General features: G+C 37.2%; 1 protein-coding gene across 1 annotated transcript; it reads left to right on the forward strand.

Moving 5' to 3' along the window:
* Positions 1-221: 221 nt before the first annotated feature.
* Positions 222-2,616, forward strand: LOC134532352 (sodium/potassium/calcium exchanger 1-like). The gene has a single exon (XM_063368780.1). It carries the CDS (start codon positions 377-379, stop codon positions 737-739), a length of 363 nt encoding a protein of 120 aa, XP_063224850.1. The 5' UTR covers positions 222-376; the 3' UTR covers positions 740-2,616.
* Positions 2,617-13,734: the final 11,118 nt, after the last annotated feature.

The following is a 13,734-nucleotide window of genomic DNA, read 5'->3' on the forward strand; positions in this document are numbered from 1 at the left end:
TATAGATCTTTTGCTCCGGTGAGTAGCCTGCCGGTGGGAAACGTGGCGGTCGTTGCCGTGAGCGCGGGGTGCGTGCGGGCGGGCCCGGCCCTGGCGCGCGGCGACGCCGGGGTTTATTTCGGCGCCCCCCCCCCCAGGGAGCGGGAGGAGGGGGAGGGGTAGGGCGCATGCGCCGAGGACGCCGGGCGCCGCCACGCGGGGCGCGCGCGCCTCACAGAGCGTCGCTGGAACCCGGCCGCGCTGCAGTGCTCCTCCCCCCCCCTCCCTCGCGCTCGGAGTGGACGCCGCCCCGCGCGGGCTCGGGGGAGCAACAGTCGGACGCCGCGACGCCGCGCCGTCATGTCCCGCGGCGAGTGAGCCTTACAGCGGCGAGAGCATGTCGGCGCACCGCTACCGACCCGCCGAGTCGGACGTGGAGGCGCTGTCCGACCTGGAGGACGAGGAGGACCAAGAGGAGGAGGAGGAGGACGAGGAGGAGGAGGAGGAGGAGGAAGAGGAGGAGGACCTGGCGTACCCGGGCTTCGTGCCCGTCGCCCTGCGCTACCTGGACCAGAGCACGAGGCCCCGGAACTGGTGCCTGTGCATGATCACCAACCCATATCCTTTTCCTGCTGAAGAGAGCCGTCGTCGAGTGTTGGTCGCAGGTGCCCCGTGGAGACCCGCGCCGAGAAGGGCAGGAGTACCCTCACTTGGGACTCTTTATGTCCTGTTAACTTGTACCGTGTGGCATGACGATTAGAGACCGAGAAAATTCCCCGCATCAGACGGACATTCAAAAGCATTTCACCTTCGTGTTTTTTTTTTTTTTTTTTTGTTATCTGGAGTCCTCGACCAAAAGAGTTTAACGTATCCGTGGCAGACCAGTCGAGACGTTCTCGTTGGTCAAGGTCGAGTGATCGAGTGACATCTGGTCGAGTGTGAAGAGTACCGCGCAGTCTTGGCCACGCCGAATTTCCCCGGTCCCTTGCGGACGATGCACCGGGTGCTTCCTTGGCTCCACTCGCCCTTTTCTCTCCGCGGTGTGGCCGAGTGTTTCTCCTTGTACCCAGTGAGCCAGCGGGTCGGTCGCCTGCGCGATGCCCGCTTTGACCGGGACTCCATGGCGCACCTCCGACAGCTATGTTTATGTTGTGTCATGTCATTGAGGGTTAGTTATTTTCTCAACCCACAGCGATATGCAGTACGTCCCGTTATTTGTCGTCAGGAATATTAAAATATCAAATCGCTCTTTTTTTAAAAATAAAAAATATAGGATGCAAATTTAAGATACCATCCGCAAGTCTGTGGGAAAGTTTCAAAATTAAAGAAACGTTGCGAAAAAAAAAATGTAAAGGCCAAATTAATCATTAGAATGCGTTGACAATGTTCAACTGGTGGTTTTGGAGCTACATTCCGATGTCAATTTCATCTTGGTCAAATTTCGTCGTATTTCAAATTTCGAAAGGAATTTGTGTTAAATTTCAAGAATTATTAGTATACTTTCATCTCCAGTTTTGCTTGTGGTGTTAGGCTAAATCTGTGTGTGTGATGTGTAAAATGTGATATTCCTGCAGGAGTCTCTTCGAGTAGGTGAGTACCTACCTACTATACTTTTTATGTTAGCATGGTTTTACTAGTTTCATTGTGTTTCATTTGTTTTATACTTGAAATACAATGGTTATTAATTACCGGTATTTCAACTGAAAGTTTTTAGCGTGAATCAATGGACTTAGGTTTACTAAGTGATTTATATATGCCGCGAAGATTTTAGACTGTATTGAATATTACTGTTTGTTCGTGCGTTTCGGTCATCCATGGAAAGTTTAAAAAAATTATGTTCACAATATACACTTAATGTTTCAGCAACTTTGTAAATGAATTTTTTGTTACTAAAAGATTATTGTGCTTACTTCACTAAGGGCTTATAAACCAAATAGTTTTTCTTGTAGATGTAGAACGAAATACATCCCACACAATTTGATCAACGAAGCTGTTCCTAATAGTAATCTGATCAAGAACATTTAAACAAAAATGCGATTTCAAGTGAAAATACGAATTTTTATCCGATCCCTGATACTGGCTGATAAGGTGTGGTACAAAAATTAAGAACGTGAAAAATTTAACAATTTATTCTATATACTGCTTCTAGAAGTTTCGCAGGTTCGTAAGTCCTTTGCGGCTATCGTTGAAGCTGTAAGAGGGCACTGAAACCTAATGGAACCTTCTACGCAGAATGTGACACGGAACACGTAATATTAGGCACTATTTCAAAGACTGCCATAAGGTACTCCGATATATTTAGGGCGTATGGTAGTTAGTGGCTATAATATTTGTCTGCATTCTTGTCAAACATTCATTCAATCACGTAGAACTTTCTGAGCACACATCTATTTGTTTAGCAAAAATTCTACTTTATGGTCATGTCTGAATTGCAGTCAGCATTGATAGCTTTATAAAGAGCATCTTTTAGAAGAAAATTAGTTTTAGTAAAAAAACATATTTTGTAAGTTTTTACAAACAAGTACGTTTATATTTTAACAGGCTTTCGTAATACCGTTACAGTATTAAATAGATATCATTACTTGCTTTATGTCTAAAAAATTATTTGTTTTTTAAGGCGAAATCGCAAAAAAAAAATATACAGAATTAAGTAGGATTTTTAGTTTTCAAAGTGTTTTCTTTCGTGTATTTGGATGACCAATTTTACCTTCTGTGAGTCAAACTTTTTTTTTTGTTTTTTGTTTGTCTGTAGCTAAAACTGTCCTCCAGCATACACAGGTTTTTTCTCCGCAACCTTTAGAGTAGAACTTTCTGTGATCTCACCTAGCTCAATAGTCAGTGGTGAAGAAGGTCAGCACTGCGCATGGGACAATCGATCATTTCGGCGGCTACGATCATTGGTTACTGGATTATTCTTTCACCGCCTATAGAAAAACGATTACAATTAGCGAATACCATGACGTAATAGTCTTCAATGAGATCCGAGCAAGCGAAAATCAGAATTAGTTTAAAATAATTCAGGAATCACGATATCATAAATACCTCTCAATATCATAACTTACTATATAAATTAAACGAATGTTCAAAAATGAATTAACATATAAAATGTACAATTTATTTTTATTGTTAATTACCTAACACTTAAGTCTTAGCTATGTCTCTTATTAGTAGTGGCTAACAACTACTCTTGCAAAATAATTTATGGTTCAAGTAATATTCCAATCGGTTATTTCAAAAACAAAATGAGTCACGTTTTTAGTTGTTTTTAGTTATGCACGAAATGAACTTCTTTACATGTAGACGCACTGTTTGAAACAAAAGAAATATCTGTCAGCTCATTATTTGAAGGTTTAGATGGTCATGAAAATCATTATTTATTTCAGATACAACGTAAGTCAAAAAGTTATGTTGTTTCTGCACTAAACTGATAATACAAAGTTACCTTTATCTATCATGAAAACTGCCAGTGTTGACAACCCATGAGAAATGATTGAACGTTTTAGTGTTTCAAGAGATAATGTTATTTTTGAGCCCGGCGTGTTTGGTTGATGTTTGCAATAGGTGAGGTGTCGGTTTTATTGAGTTTATAAACTGATAATGGATTATGGCAATGAAACTATACTTTTTCTTGATAAAAAAAAGAAAGAGGAAGCAAGGAACAAGTAATGAATGTGATTAAAAGAGAATGTTTCAACACAAGAGTGATATCGGTCTATTGGCTTTAATTTGTAATCGGTGTGCTGTAGAGAAAGAAGTTTCAATTTTTAATAAGATTTGCTAAACGCGCCAGCACAAAATTGGCATAAAATACACCGAAGGAAATTTTTAATGGTGTAAAACATTTTCCTATAGTATTAAATTAAATATTTAAGTTATTTTGTGGTAATTTCTTGCATTTATGCATCACACATAGTATAAAGAAAAATTTCTTAGTGTGTTTAATTTAGTTGTAAATAAATATATAGTAAAGTTATTAGGGGAGACATGCCTATTTCATAAACAATATAAGTCAATAGGCAACCTAGAATTGTTATTTATTTTCTAACACAAGCAGCTTTAAATTCTAAATAAGACCAAGATCACATCCACACGGTATAAAAATGTTTTTACAACAATTACAAATTTTTAATTTTTTTACTTCTTGAATTATTAGGGTTTATTGATATATGTTTTTTCTGAAATTAACTATTCATTTGAAAACAGATGATTACGTATAAAAATAAATTAGTTTAACAAAAAGTTCAAAATCATTGTAGATATATTTTTGGATGGACTTAATATAGGGTTTTCAACATGTTGACACTATATTAAGTATTTTATTACTCACACACCTAGCTGAATAACTAGTTTGGTTGGATTTCGGTTAAGTTTTATTACCATTATCGAGTCTACGGTATAGTGCGTTTTACCTCAACTCCATCTTCAATAAAAAAAAAAACTGAAACCTAATAGTGTTAATATGGTTTAGTTGTGTGTAGAAAAATATTACTGGTGCATACCATTAAAAAAACCTTTAAAGATGTAAATGTATTAAATAAAAAAATATTGAGCAAATAATTTTTAAGGTTTTTTGTTTGCCACAATCATTAGTTTTAAAATCCAGTGGTGATTTTTTTTTCAGTTATATGGAATAAAATAAATACATAACATGGTATTAATATTTTAAAACTTTTTATATATTATTGTGTAAATGTGTAAACTACAAATTCCGTGTCAGGGTATACCATAGTTAATGCACTCGGGACATTGCGCTTAATACCGATAGACGGCTGTCAATATTATATGCGATCTGGATAACTGCATTGCAATATGTTTTACTCGTCGCCAGGTAAACCCAGCATGTAACTTTGTGTCTGCTGAGAAAATATAAAGTTCTTTGGGGTTTATAGTCATGGCAATATGATATTTTGTGAAGACTGTCTTCTTTGTTTTAAATTCTAAAAAATAACCCACATACATCAGAAGTGCAAATTCACGCATAATGGGATAGGAAATATTTAGGGAACTCTAATATTTGAAACAGACATAATCATGCGTTGAAAGTAGACTTTTACTAGTTTCTGTCCATGTATTCAATGGAATCTAAGATTAAATTCATGGGTTTATGGTAGCTAAATTTATGATTAATAACCCTATTGGAAATGTCTATACACATTGTCACAATAATTTTAATGCTAGCGCCGGATCCAACCTTAGAGTTGAGAGTTTAGCGCTGCGAACTACCATTTGCGAAGGTATGCAAAAGTTGGCAAAAGTATGAGAAAGTATGTAACGTTTACAAAAGTATTTTAAAGTACATGAGAGCATACACTGTTGCTGCCATCAGTAACCGGAATCAGTAACACCGCAACATCGAGCAATATTCATGTATCGCGCCATCAAGCAATCACTCACAGACTATCTCTCTCTCTCTCTTTCTTTTCCCCTTCCACGGCAGCGTTAGAAAGTAACGCAAACGTTAAATGCGATAACCTCGCATATTAATTATAACTTCAAGAATTCGAAATATAGTTATTTATATTTCGATGAATATTGTATCAGTTATCTGTAGTATCTACTTACTAATATATTATGTTTTTTTGCTAATTACAGGCCTACTGGAAAATTCACTTTTTCACAATTATTAGAATTTCAATACGAAATCTTATTGATAGTCAACTTATTAAGAGCTGGTATTCGTGTATTTTTAAAGTAATAATTTAACATTAATTATCACACACCTATTTGATTTAAGTTCTTCATTGTAATTGCAAGTTTGTCACTTTTAAAACATGATGTTTACATTAAATTTTTTATTTCTGTGGTTCATTTACTTTGGTTTTTTGGACACGCTCAATGCATTTTGTACACTTTTGGCTTCTGGAGTGAGTAACCACAACTCAGACATCCTACTGGGAGTTGCGTCGACGTGTCTTAACACCTAGTTGAACGTTTTTAAATTAAACACAAACCAACACATAATCCCAGCTACACTCTTCAACCCAGGGGAGGTTCTTAAATTAAAAATGTTAGGAAACTATTAAACAAAGCTGACGAAGGTGTAAAATGAAGTTAGCTGAATGAAAATTACTAAATTAATTTTTTATTTCAAAACCGACTAGAAACGTAATAAATTTACCTAGTGTACAAAGTGGGATGAGATGACATTATAATAGTCATATAAAACTATATAAAATACCGGATAAACTACAGGTAAACTAAATGAGTGCACATCAAATGAATAAATAAATAAATTAGTACAAGCTAAAATACTAATGACTACACTAAAATCATTACACAAATAAAAACCCATAACTCAAACATAACTAAAATATACATACTAAAAATATATTTAAAAATAAAAGACTAATACATCAAAAATAAGCAAATAAAAATTATGTGTTTTAAAATTCTAAAACCTTTAGAGTACAGTGCTTTGCAGATTTTTACTACCTGAGACTTGACTACATTGTTTTGACTTACTGTTTACTTGGTGTGATGTTCTTCGCAAAATGTTCCGACGCTACAATAGGCGTCCCCTTTTAGTGAGAAATGATGTGGGTTCGTTGGAGGGTAAGGGTCTTGTATCTAAAATGAGCATTAAAAGTTGCTAGCCAACTCTCATACCGCATGGAAACATCTAGCTAAGCACTTTCCAAGATATTCTGAGCCTAATGGGTTCGCTTGTCTGGTGCGGAATTGTGCTGTTAAGTATATTAAACACACATTTTTGCGGAAACGTCTTGGCTACTGAACGCATCTACAAAAATGATTTAGCAGAAAAAAAATGCTTTAAACTGCTTTGTATACCTACTTATAAAGATATTTCACGTTTAGTAAGCATTGATTCAAATTCATTTAACATACGTAGACTTAGCACTAAAACCTTTAAAAATGAAAATTCCCAAGGCCCGTGCTTTGAATGTCTTTAAAAACTAGAGACATGCGAAGTCATCGCTCTACGTCTCGTAGGTGTTTGCAGCACGACGACAGACAGTCTTGATCGTAGAGGCAACTTGGTACCTGGTACATATATCGGTGGCACCCTTAAAGATTCATTGCATGTTGACAAGTGAAAACAAGCATACAAATAGGGCGAAAGCCAAGCTACAAGTACTTTGTGTACGCGAGACTTTACGATAAGGTTGAAATTCCCTAGCTTATCACTCGCAAACTCGGCCTTACGAGTAAACGATGCGGTGACAATAACAATGAAATATTGAAAAATAATCATAACAACATAAGCTCGTTTTCTTTATTAGGTTGACACTCTCGCAACTGAATTTAGTAACAAACACTCTAAATAGAAAACCGTGTTAACAGCTGAAAAATGGTGACACTTAAATGATTATCTGTTTGGTTTGAAATGTTTATATACATACGTCATTTATGGTTACACTGTTGTGGAAACTGCTCACTTCACGAGTGACTACAATCTTGAGACCCCGCTGGGAGTAGCAGCTACGTTTCGTGAAACCAAACTTAACTTTAGTAAATTATTCATATACCAACATATATTTATAGCCTTGCTTGCTCATAAAAGGGAAGTACAAAAGATAAAGGTGTTAATAAACTTGAAATAATGTTGACAAAATCATGAAAAAGAGTCAGAAATAGTTACTTAAAAATATGATTTTCAATTGTCAAACTATGTTCAAACGGTTTTACATTCTGCTAGAAATCAATTTGGCAATGACATAGCTTCATAATATGGGAAAATATTACGATATATAAACATCCAACTTAAAATTACTGTTACATTGAAAACGTCAACATCCACTAAATAATTCAATAATTTAAGTAAAAAGGTAGATACAAAAATAATTATTCGGACATGCCGCTAAAAGAAACGCTATTCAAAATATACTAAAAACGAAATAACGTTAGTTAATTTTTTATAGTTCTGCGCACACATTCCAACTAATAGAATATTCTCTATTCTACCGGTAAACCAAATGTCGATGACACGTACATAAAACGATTCATCAAAATATTATTAGTTTATATTTTTCTGGATGGGTTTAACAAACAACTTTGACTGTTTTTTTTTTAAAAAATTATGGTCGTTTCGCAAAAAAAAAAATTGCCCAATTCCATTTTCCACAAACACTTCCTTTACAAAATAACGGGTCACATGCAAATTTAATCAAAACGTAGGAGGGTGAAAGTACTTTTTTTGACGTGGCAAAAGAGCTCAAATTTACGATGAAAACAAAGTGTTTGTCCAAACACATTGGCGCAGGTGAGCTAATGCTACCAGATGGACGTAACTTACTCGGTGTATCGTTGGCAATGTTCAAACTGCGTGCCACCAAAGCACGCAAACAATTTCGTGTGCCAGATAGTCAAGGCGCATTGCACGTTTGTAGCTCGTAACATGGCTTTCCCCCTCATTTTTTTATCAGTTCTGCACGGAGACTACCGGTTGCTTGCCTGACTAGACCCAGACTCCCTCTCTCTTCGCGCCACGCGATCAGCAAGTACCTGTGACGTCACTCACGCACCAGCCGCGCCCCCGGCCCACTCCTACGTAAATATATGTATAAAAAAACAGAAGAAAAGTATTTTGCGCTATATACATTTTAAATAACACTAAATTTTAAATTTATGTTAATTAAAATTTCTAACTCATTAAAAAATTATATACTTATAAAAACATTACCAATCACAAGCTAACTTAAGTTTACCAATGATACAAATTCTACAAATGCTACAAAGATAATCAAACTTAAATTTAAAAATTAAAAACTAGATTGAACCAATTAATATAAATAAAACATACATTAAAATATGATAAAATTATTGTATGACGATCACATTAAATGTAATAAATAACAAATTTACTTTAAAATTTAAATACAATTATTACTGGTGATCCGGACCTCAGTGTATAGCATTATAAACCGAAAATTTAAAAGAAAGATAAATATTCGAACACACAGAAAACAAGACAAAATCATCGGCTGATTTTGACTGATTTTCTGTGTGTTTGCATTTACTTATATTTTTATTGTTATTGTTTCTTATGACATACAATGTAACCAGCAATAGCGCGTGTAGAAAAAAAAAACTCGAATCAATATTACCCGTGGCAAGAACCACTCCAAGAACATATCTGTTTAAACTGCTCCAGTTTGATTTACTGATGTATAGTTTAAACAATAAAAATAAAATACTACATATTTTCATCAGTATGCACTGTTTAAGAGAGTGAAAAACCTATTTATAAATGCGTATTTTCGACCTGTTATCTGGCCATGTTAATGCACATTTAATGAACACGTAACAGTGGTCTTTAAATGCTTTTAACGCGAATGAACGCCCGGAATGGATGAGTGGTTCTCGTGTGAGTAAACGCGTCAGCCAAAGCTCTGCTTGAGTATTTGTACTCAACTAGACAAGTCCCTTAATCAGATTATGTGCCTGGGCCTGGGTTTGCGTGTTCCATGTCGGAAAACGAACGAGACGGATAGGGAGACAGAGACAGAGAGAGAGAGAGAGATAGAGATACCAGAAACATTCATCGCGTGCCCTCTCTTTTACGCGCGCAAGGAAAGGAAACAACATTTACTTTTTAGAGGTGTCGCACCTCTTGTGGTACTCAAAATAGGTGAAGCTATCACTAGACAGTTTAAAATGAATTTATTCTCACTAGTACACATAGTCTGTGTGTGTATTTGAAATCAGTGTCATGAGGCACTGTGATGAGATAAGAAAGATCGTGCGAGGAAAACGGGAGTACCCGGATAAAATCCAACGGCTGACAGAAACGTCCACCACATTTCCCTCTTGCGAAAATAGCGGGTGATCTGCGTTCGGGTCCCGGCGGGGTTGAGAGGGGGAAACTTTGCGGACGCTGCCGTGAGCCTGCGGTATTCTCGGGGGGTTCCCGTTTCAATTCCATCCATACATCCCGATGGCAGTGACTGGGTGTCCCGGCTGAATGGTCGCCTGGTTCGCCGCTTCGGCTGGAGGACTGGGGAAGGAGCGTTGCGCCTGTCAGGATCGCAGAGGCGCGCGTTCTCTAACCCGCAATGGGGTCAGACCGGGGACTTCGGTCATCCAGGCTGTACGCAGCCGGTTAAGTACTGGTCTCTGGAGCCTGTGTGTCCTGATCAGACAATTAGATTCCCGCCCTTATTTATAAATCCCGAGTCCCGGGATAGTCCCGGGATTTGGGATGGCAAATAAAAATAAACATGAAGCATGTAAAAATCAGTTTATTTGCTATGTAATTTTACTAAAGAAAGTAATTAAATATTGTTATACAGTAATCAGACTTGAATTTACACAATCACAATAGTTAGTCCACGAAATTCAACCAGATCTCTTTAAATTTGAAATAAACAAACAATATATGTAATTAATAACCTAAACAATTTAGAAATTTTAAAGAAAAAAAGAGAAAAAGAGGTATGATCTGGAGAAACGGGAGAGAAAAATAATTTTGCAATTTTTTTTATCGAACCTAACACTATAACAAAAATGAAACCCTGTACTGAAAGAAAATATTGCCTGTTTACCATTCAATCTCGAAAACGGTAATAAAATTGCCTCCAAATTAAGTACATAACCATTATTTTAGGTAATTTATGCTAATTAAAAAAAACGAATAAATAATGCTACCAACGCAGCGAAGAACAGACAAACCCAACGACAATACCAAACATATAGCGTGGACAACACAACGATAACACAGAAACGCATAGGAGAACACAAAGATGTGAAAAAGCAGATTTTCTGACACCACATCGACTACAGCACAGCCGAACACAGTAGGTTCCTAAAACAAAACAGTTGCAACATTTCGGGAACTTAGATATGTTCCCGTCCTCAAGCACAAACAGACTGAAAGAATACACATTTTTTTTCCTAAACTAACTAAAAACAATGTATGTAGGAGGGGCCTGGGTTAGGGAGAAACCTAAGGCTTCTCAGGCCGAAGTCTGTACACCTAGTCATGTTGTGTATAGCCATTCAGGGAATGGTCGCATACATAATGTGATAGGAGGGGATTGGTCAGCCATGGCAGCGATTAATGCTATGAATAAATCCCCTCACTCTTAAATGTAGATTATAGCTAGATGGGTTGCACCCAGGTAAAACCTCCATAGTCAAAGGGAAAACCCTGGGAACCGTCTTGTAGGGTGCAAAATTTGCATGCATTAAGTGTAAGAGAATACCGAATACAGAGGATGGTATGAATGAAGCGTTGGACGGAGTAGAAAAGAGTCTACCATGCGAAGAAACGATACTGGAAAGCAGGTTGTATAGGTACCTTCACCCCCCTCTCCAGGTGCGGCCAATGACCGGCGCGCAGTCCTCTGATTGGCCGTGTTCCCGAGAGCTGATGTTTTGGACTGGTGTCTGGTTGTGAGGGTGATTGATCTGCTAACTGTTTATTTTTTTGGTAAGTTATTTTCCCATATTTCATTGACTGATAACATTGTTATTGTTGAAACAATGTAACCAGCAATGGCGTGTGTAAAAAAAAACCATTCTAACTGAATGTATCCCATATGAAGCAGCAGAGAAGGAAGGCTGTCTCGGCGAGACAGCAGCCTCCTGGTCGCAACTGCCGCCGTCGGCCGCAGCTCGCGCTGAGGTCAGGAAGCGAACCACGACACTCCCTCCCTCCCCCTCCCCCCGGTGTATACATCACGTGGTAAACAGCCCTGTGAGTAAGGCGTAAGCATCAAGCAAATATAGCGTCTTGTTTAAGTTGAGGTAGAGAGCGGGCGTCGTGTTCATCCGCGCAGCGCCGGGCCCCGTCGGTCGCCGAGAGTGCATTACACTTTATTACCTCGCGGCCCGCTGACAGTTGCAGATCCTCCTGGGATTCATAGGGACGCCGAATCGTTTGCCAGCAGTTGTGGATCGTTTACAAAGTGGGAAGGCGGATGTTTTCTCTTTGACTTTCTCCAATGCCGACTCATATCAGCAGTTGCAAATTCATTAGTAAGTGAGAAGGGGGGATGCTTTCACTTTGTCTTCCTCCAAAGCCGACTCTTATCAGCAATTGTAGATCCTTTACCAAGTGGGAAGGGGATTGTTTTTTTATTGACCTTCCTCCAATGCTGACACATCATCAGTTGTAAATCCATTACTAAGTGAGAATGGGGTTGTTTTCCTCTCTTTATCTTCCGCAAAAGCCGACACTTATCAGCAGTTGTAGATCCTGTAGTAAGTGAGAAAAGGGGTTTTCTCTCTTTATCTTCCATCAATTCCGACTATTACTGGTAGTTGTTTCTTTAGTAAGGGGGAGAGGGTTTAGTTTTCTCATTATCTTCCCCCCTACGCCGACTTGTCGACAGTTGTTAATCCTCTAGGAAGATAGTAGGGTGAGTGTGTTTTTTTATATTCCGCCGATGGCGACTTATGTCTCGCTGTGTATTCGTATTAGAATGCGGCTCTCATTTTAACATCAGTTTCGTGTCGCGTTTGTACGGCAGATAGATCTTTTGCTTTGTGTTAGAACAAACCATTATTCCTTGCTCGGGTGATGCTATAACCTACTAACGGTGGCATGTTTTACAATGCTCAATGATCAAGTGGCGATAATTGATATTTAAAGTAACCTCACTAATTTCCCGTAGAAGGGAAAAAAATTACAACTTTTAAATGATATTTTATATCTATGTTTCAAAACTAAAGAAGGTATAAATATAAAAAATAAAGAGAATCATTGGTTTTTTCGAAGTTTAGAATATTATGTAGGTTTAAAAACCTATAATATTTCTTCGATAAACAAATTTAACTAAAAATAAAAATCACTTTGACACAGCCTATAGGCGTTGGTAGATTTCGAAGTACTTATTTCTATATGTTTTCCAATATTACACAATTATCGATTAAACATTTTCTCATTTTCCACTCAACAAATATATTTTGAATGTTTTTAACTCAATGCATCCAGCATTGAATAGCTTGGAAAGAATTTAATATCATACCTACTAAGCTAGATATGCAATTTTCTTTAACCATCAAACACTATTTTACATAAATAATTTTTTTGGTCTATGGTTTAAGATAATATTAATGTATTTACAATAAATTGAAACAAATTTGATACTAAGGATGTTTTGATTTTTGATTTGAACCCCTGTTTTTAGGTTAATAATTCGTTTCATCAAACATTGTTTCAGCCATTGTTTTAGAAAAAAGTTTAGGGTTTACACAATACTTATAACGGATTTGATAGTACATTATTATTAAAAAAAAACTAGTTTTTTTTACTTTCAAAAAATATTTAAAAATAAAAATAAATTAATAAAAAAATTTAAAATAAAAACAAAAAATACATAAAATTCTGGCTTGTACTAGAACTCTATCTTTGCTCAACAATGATAAGTTTACAAGCTAGCAGAATCAGTTTATGTATTTTTTGTTTTTATTTTAAATTTTTTTATTAATTAATTTTTATTTTTAAATATTTTTTTCCTGTAATTTTATGATATCAAAGAAAACATGTGTCGTTTTTCTCCGTGTGCTCCTGATTATTCTTGCCAATATTATAATGGTTTTCTCCGTGTGCTCCTGATTATTCTTATCAATATTATGATGGTTAATCCGTGTGCTTGCGATCATTCCTGCGGTTTCGGTCAAAGGTCAAAGTCACACCCATCCAAGATAGCAGCCGTGACGTCGCAATCCAAGATGGCGGACTGTGAGAAATCTGAGAAGCACTAGCAGGAAGGACGAACTTCCTTCTCCTTGAAGACTATCGATGCCATTCTTCTTATGCGACCGATAGTGAACAACCCGCATCCCGCATAA

Source organism: Bacillus rossius, chromosome 5 (assembly GCF_032445375.1).
Source record: "Bacillus rossius redtenbacheri isolate Brsri chromosome 5, Brsri_v3, whole genome shotgun sequence".
Lineage (NCBI taxonomy): Eukaryota > Metazoa > Arthropoda > Insecta > Phasmatodea > Bacillidae > Bacillus > Bacillus rossius.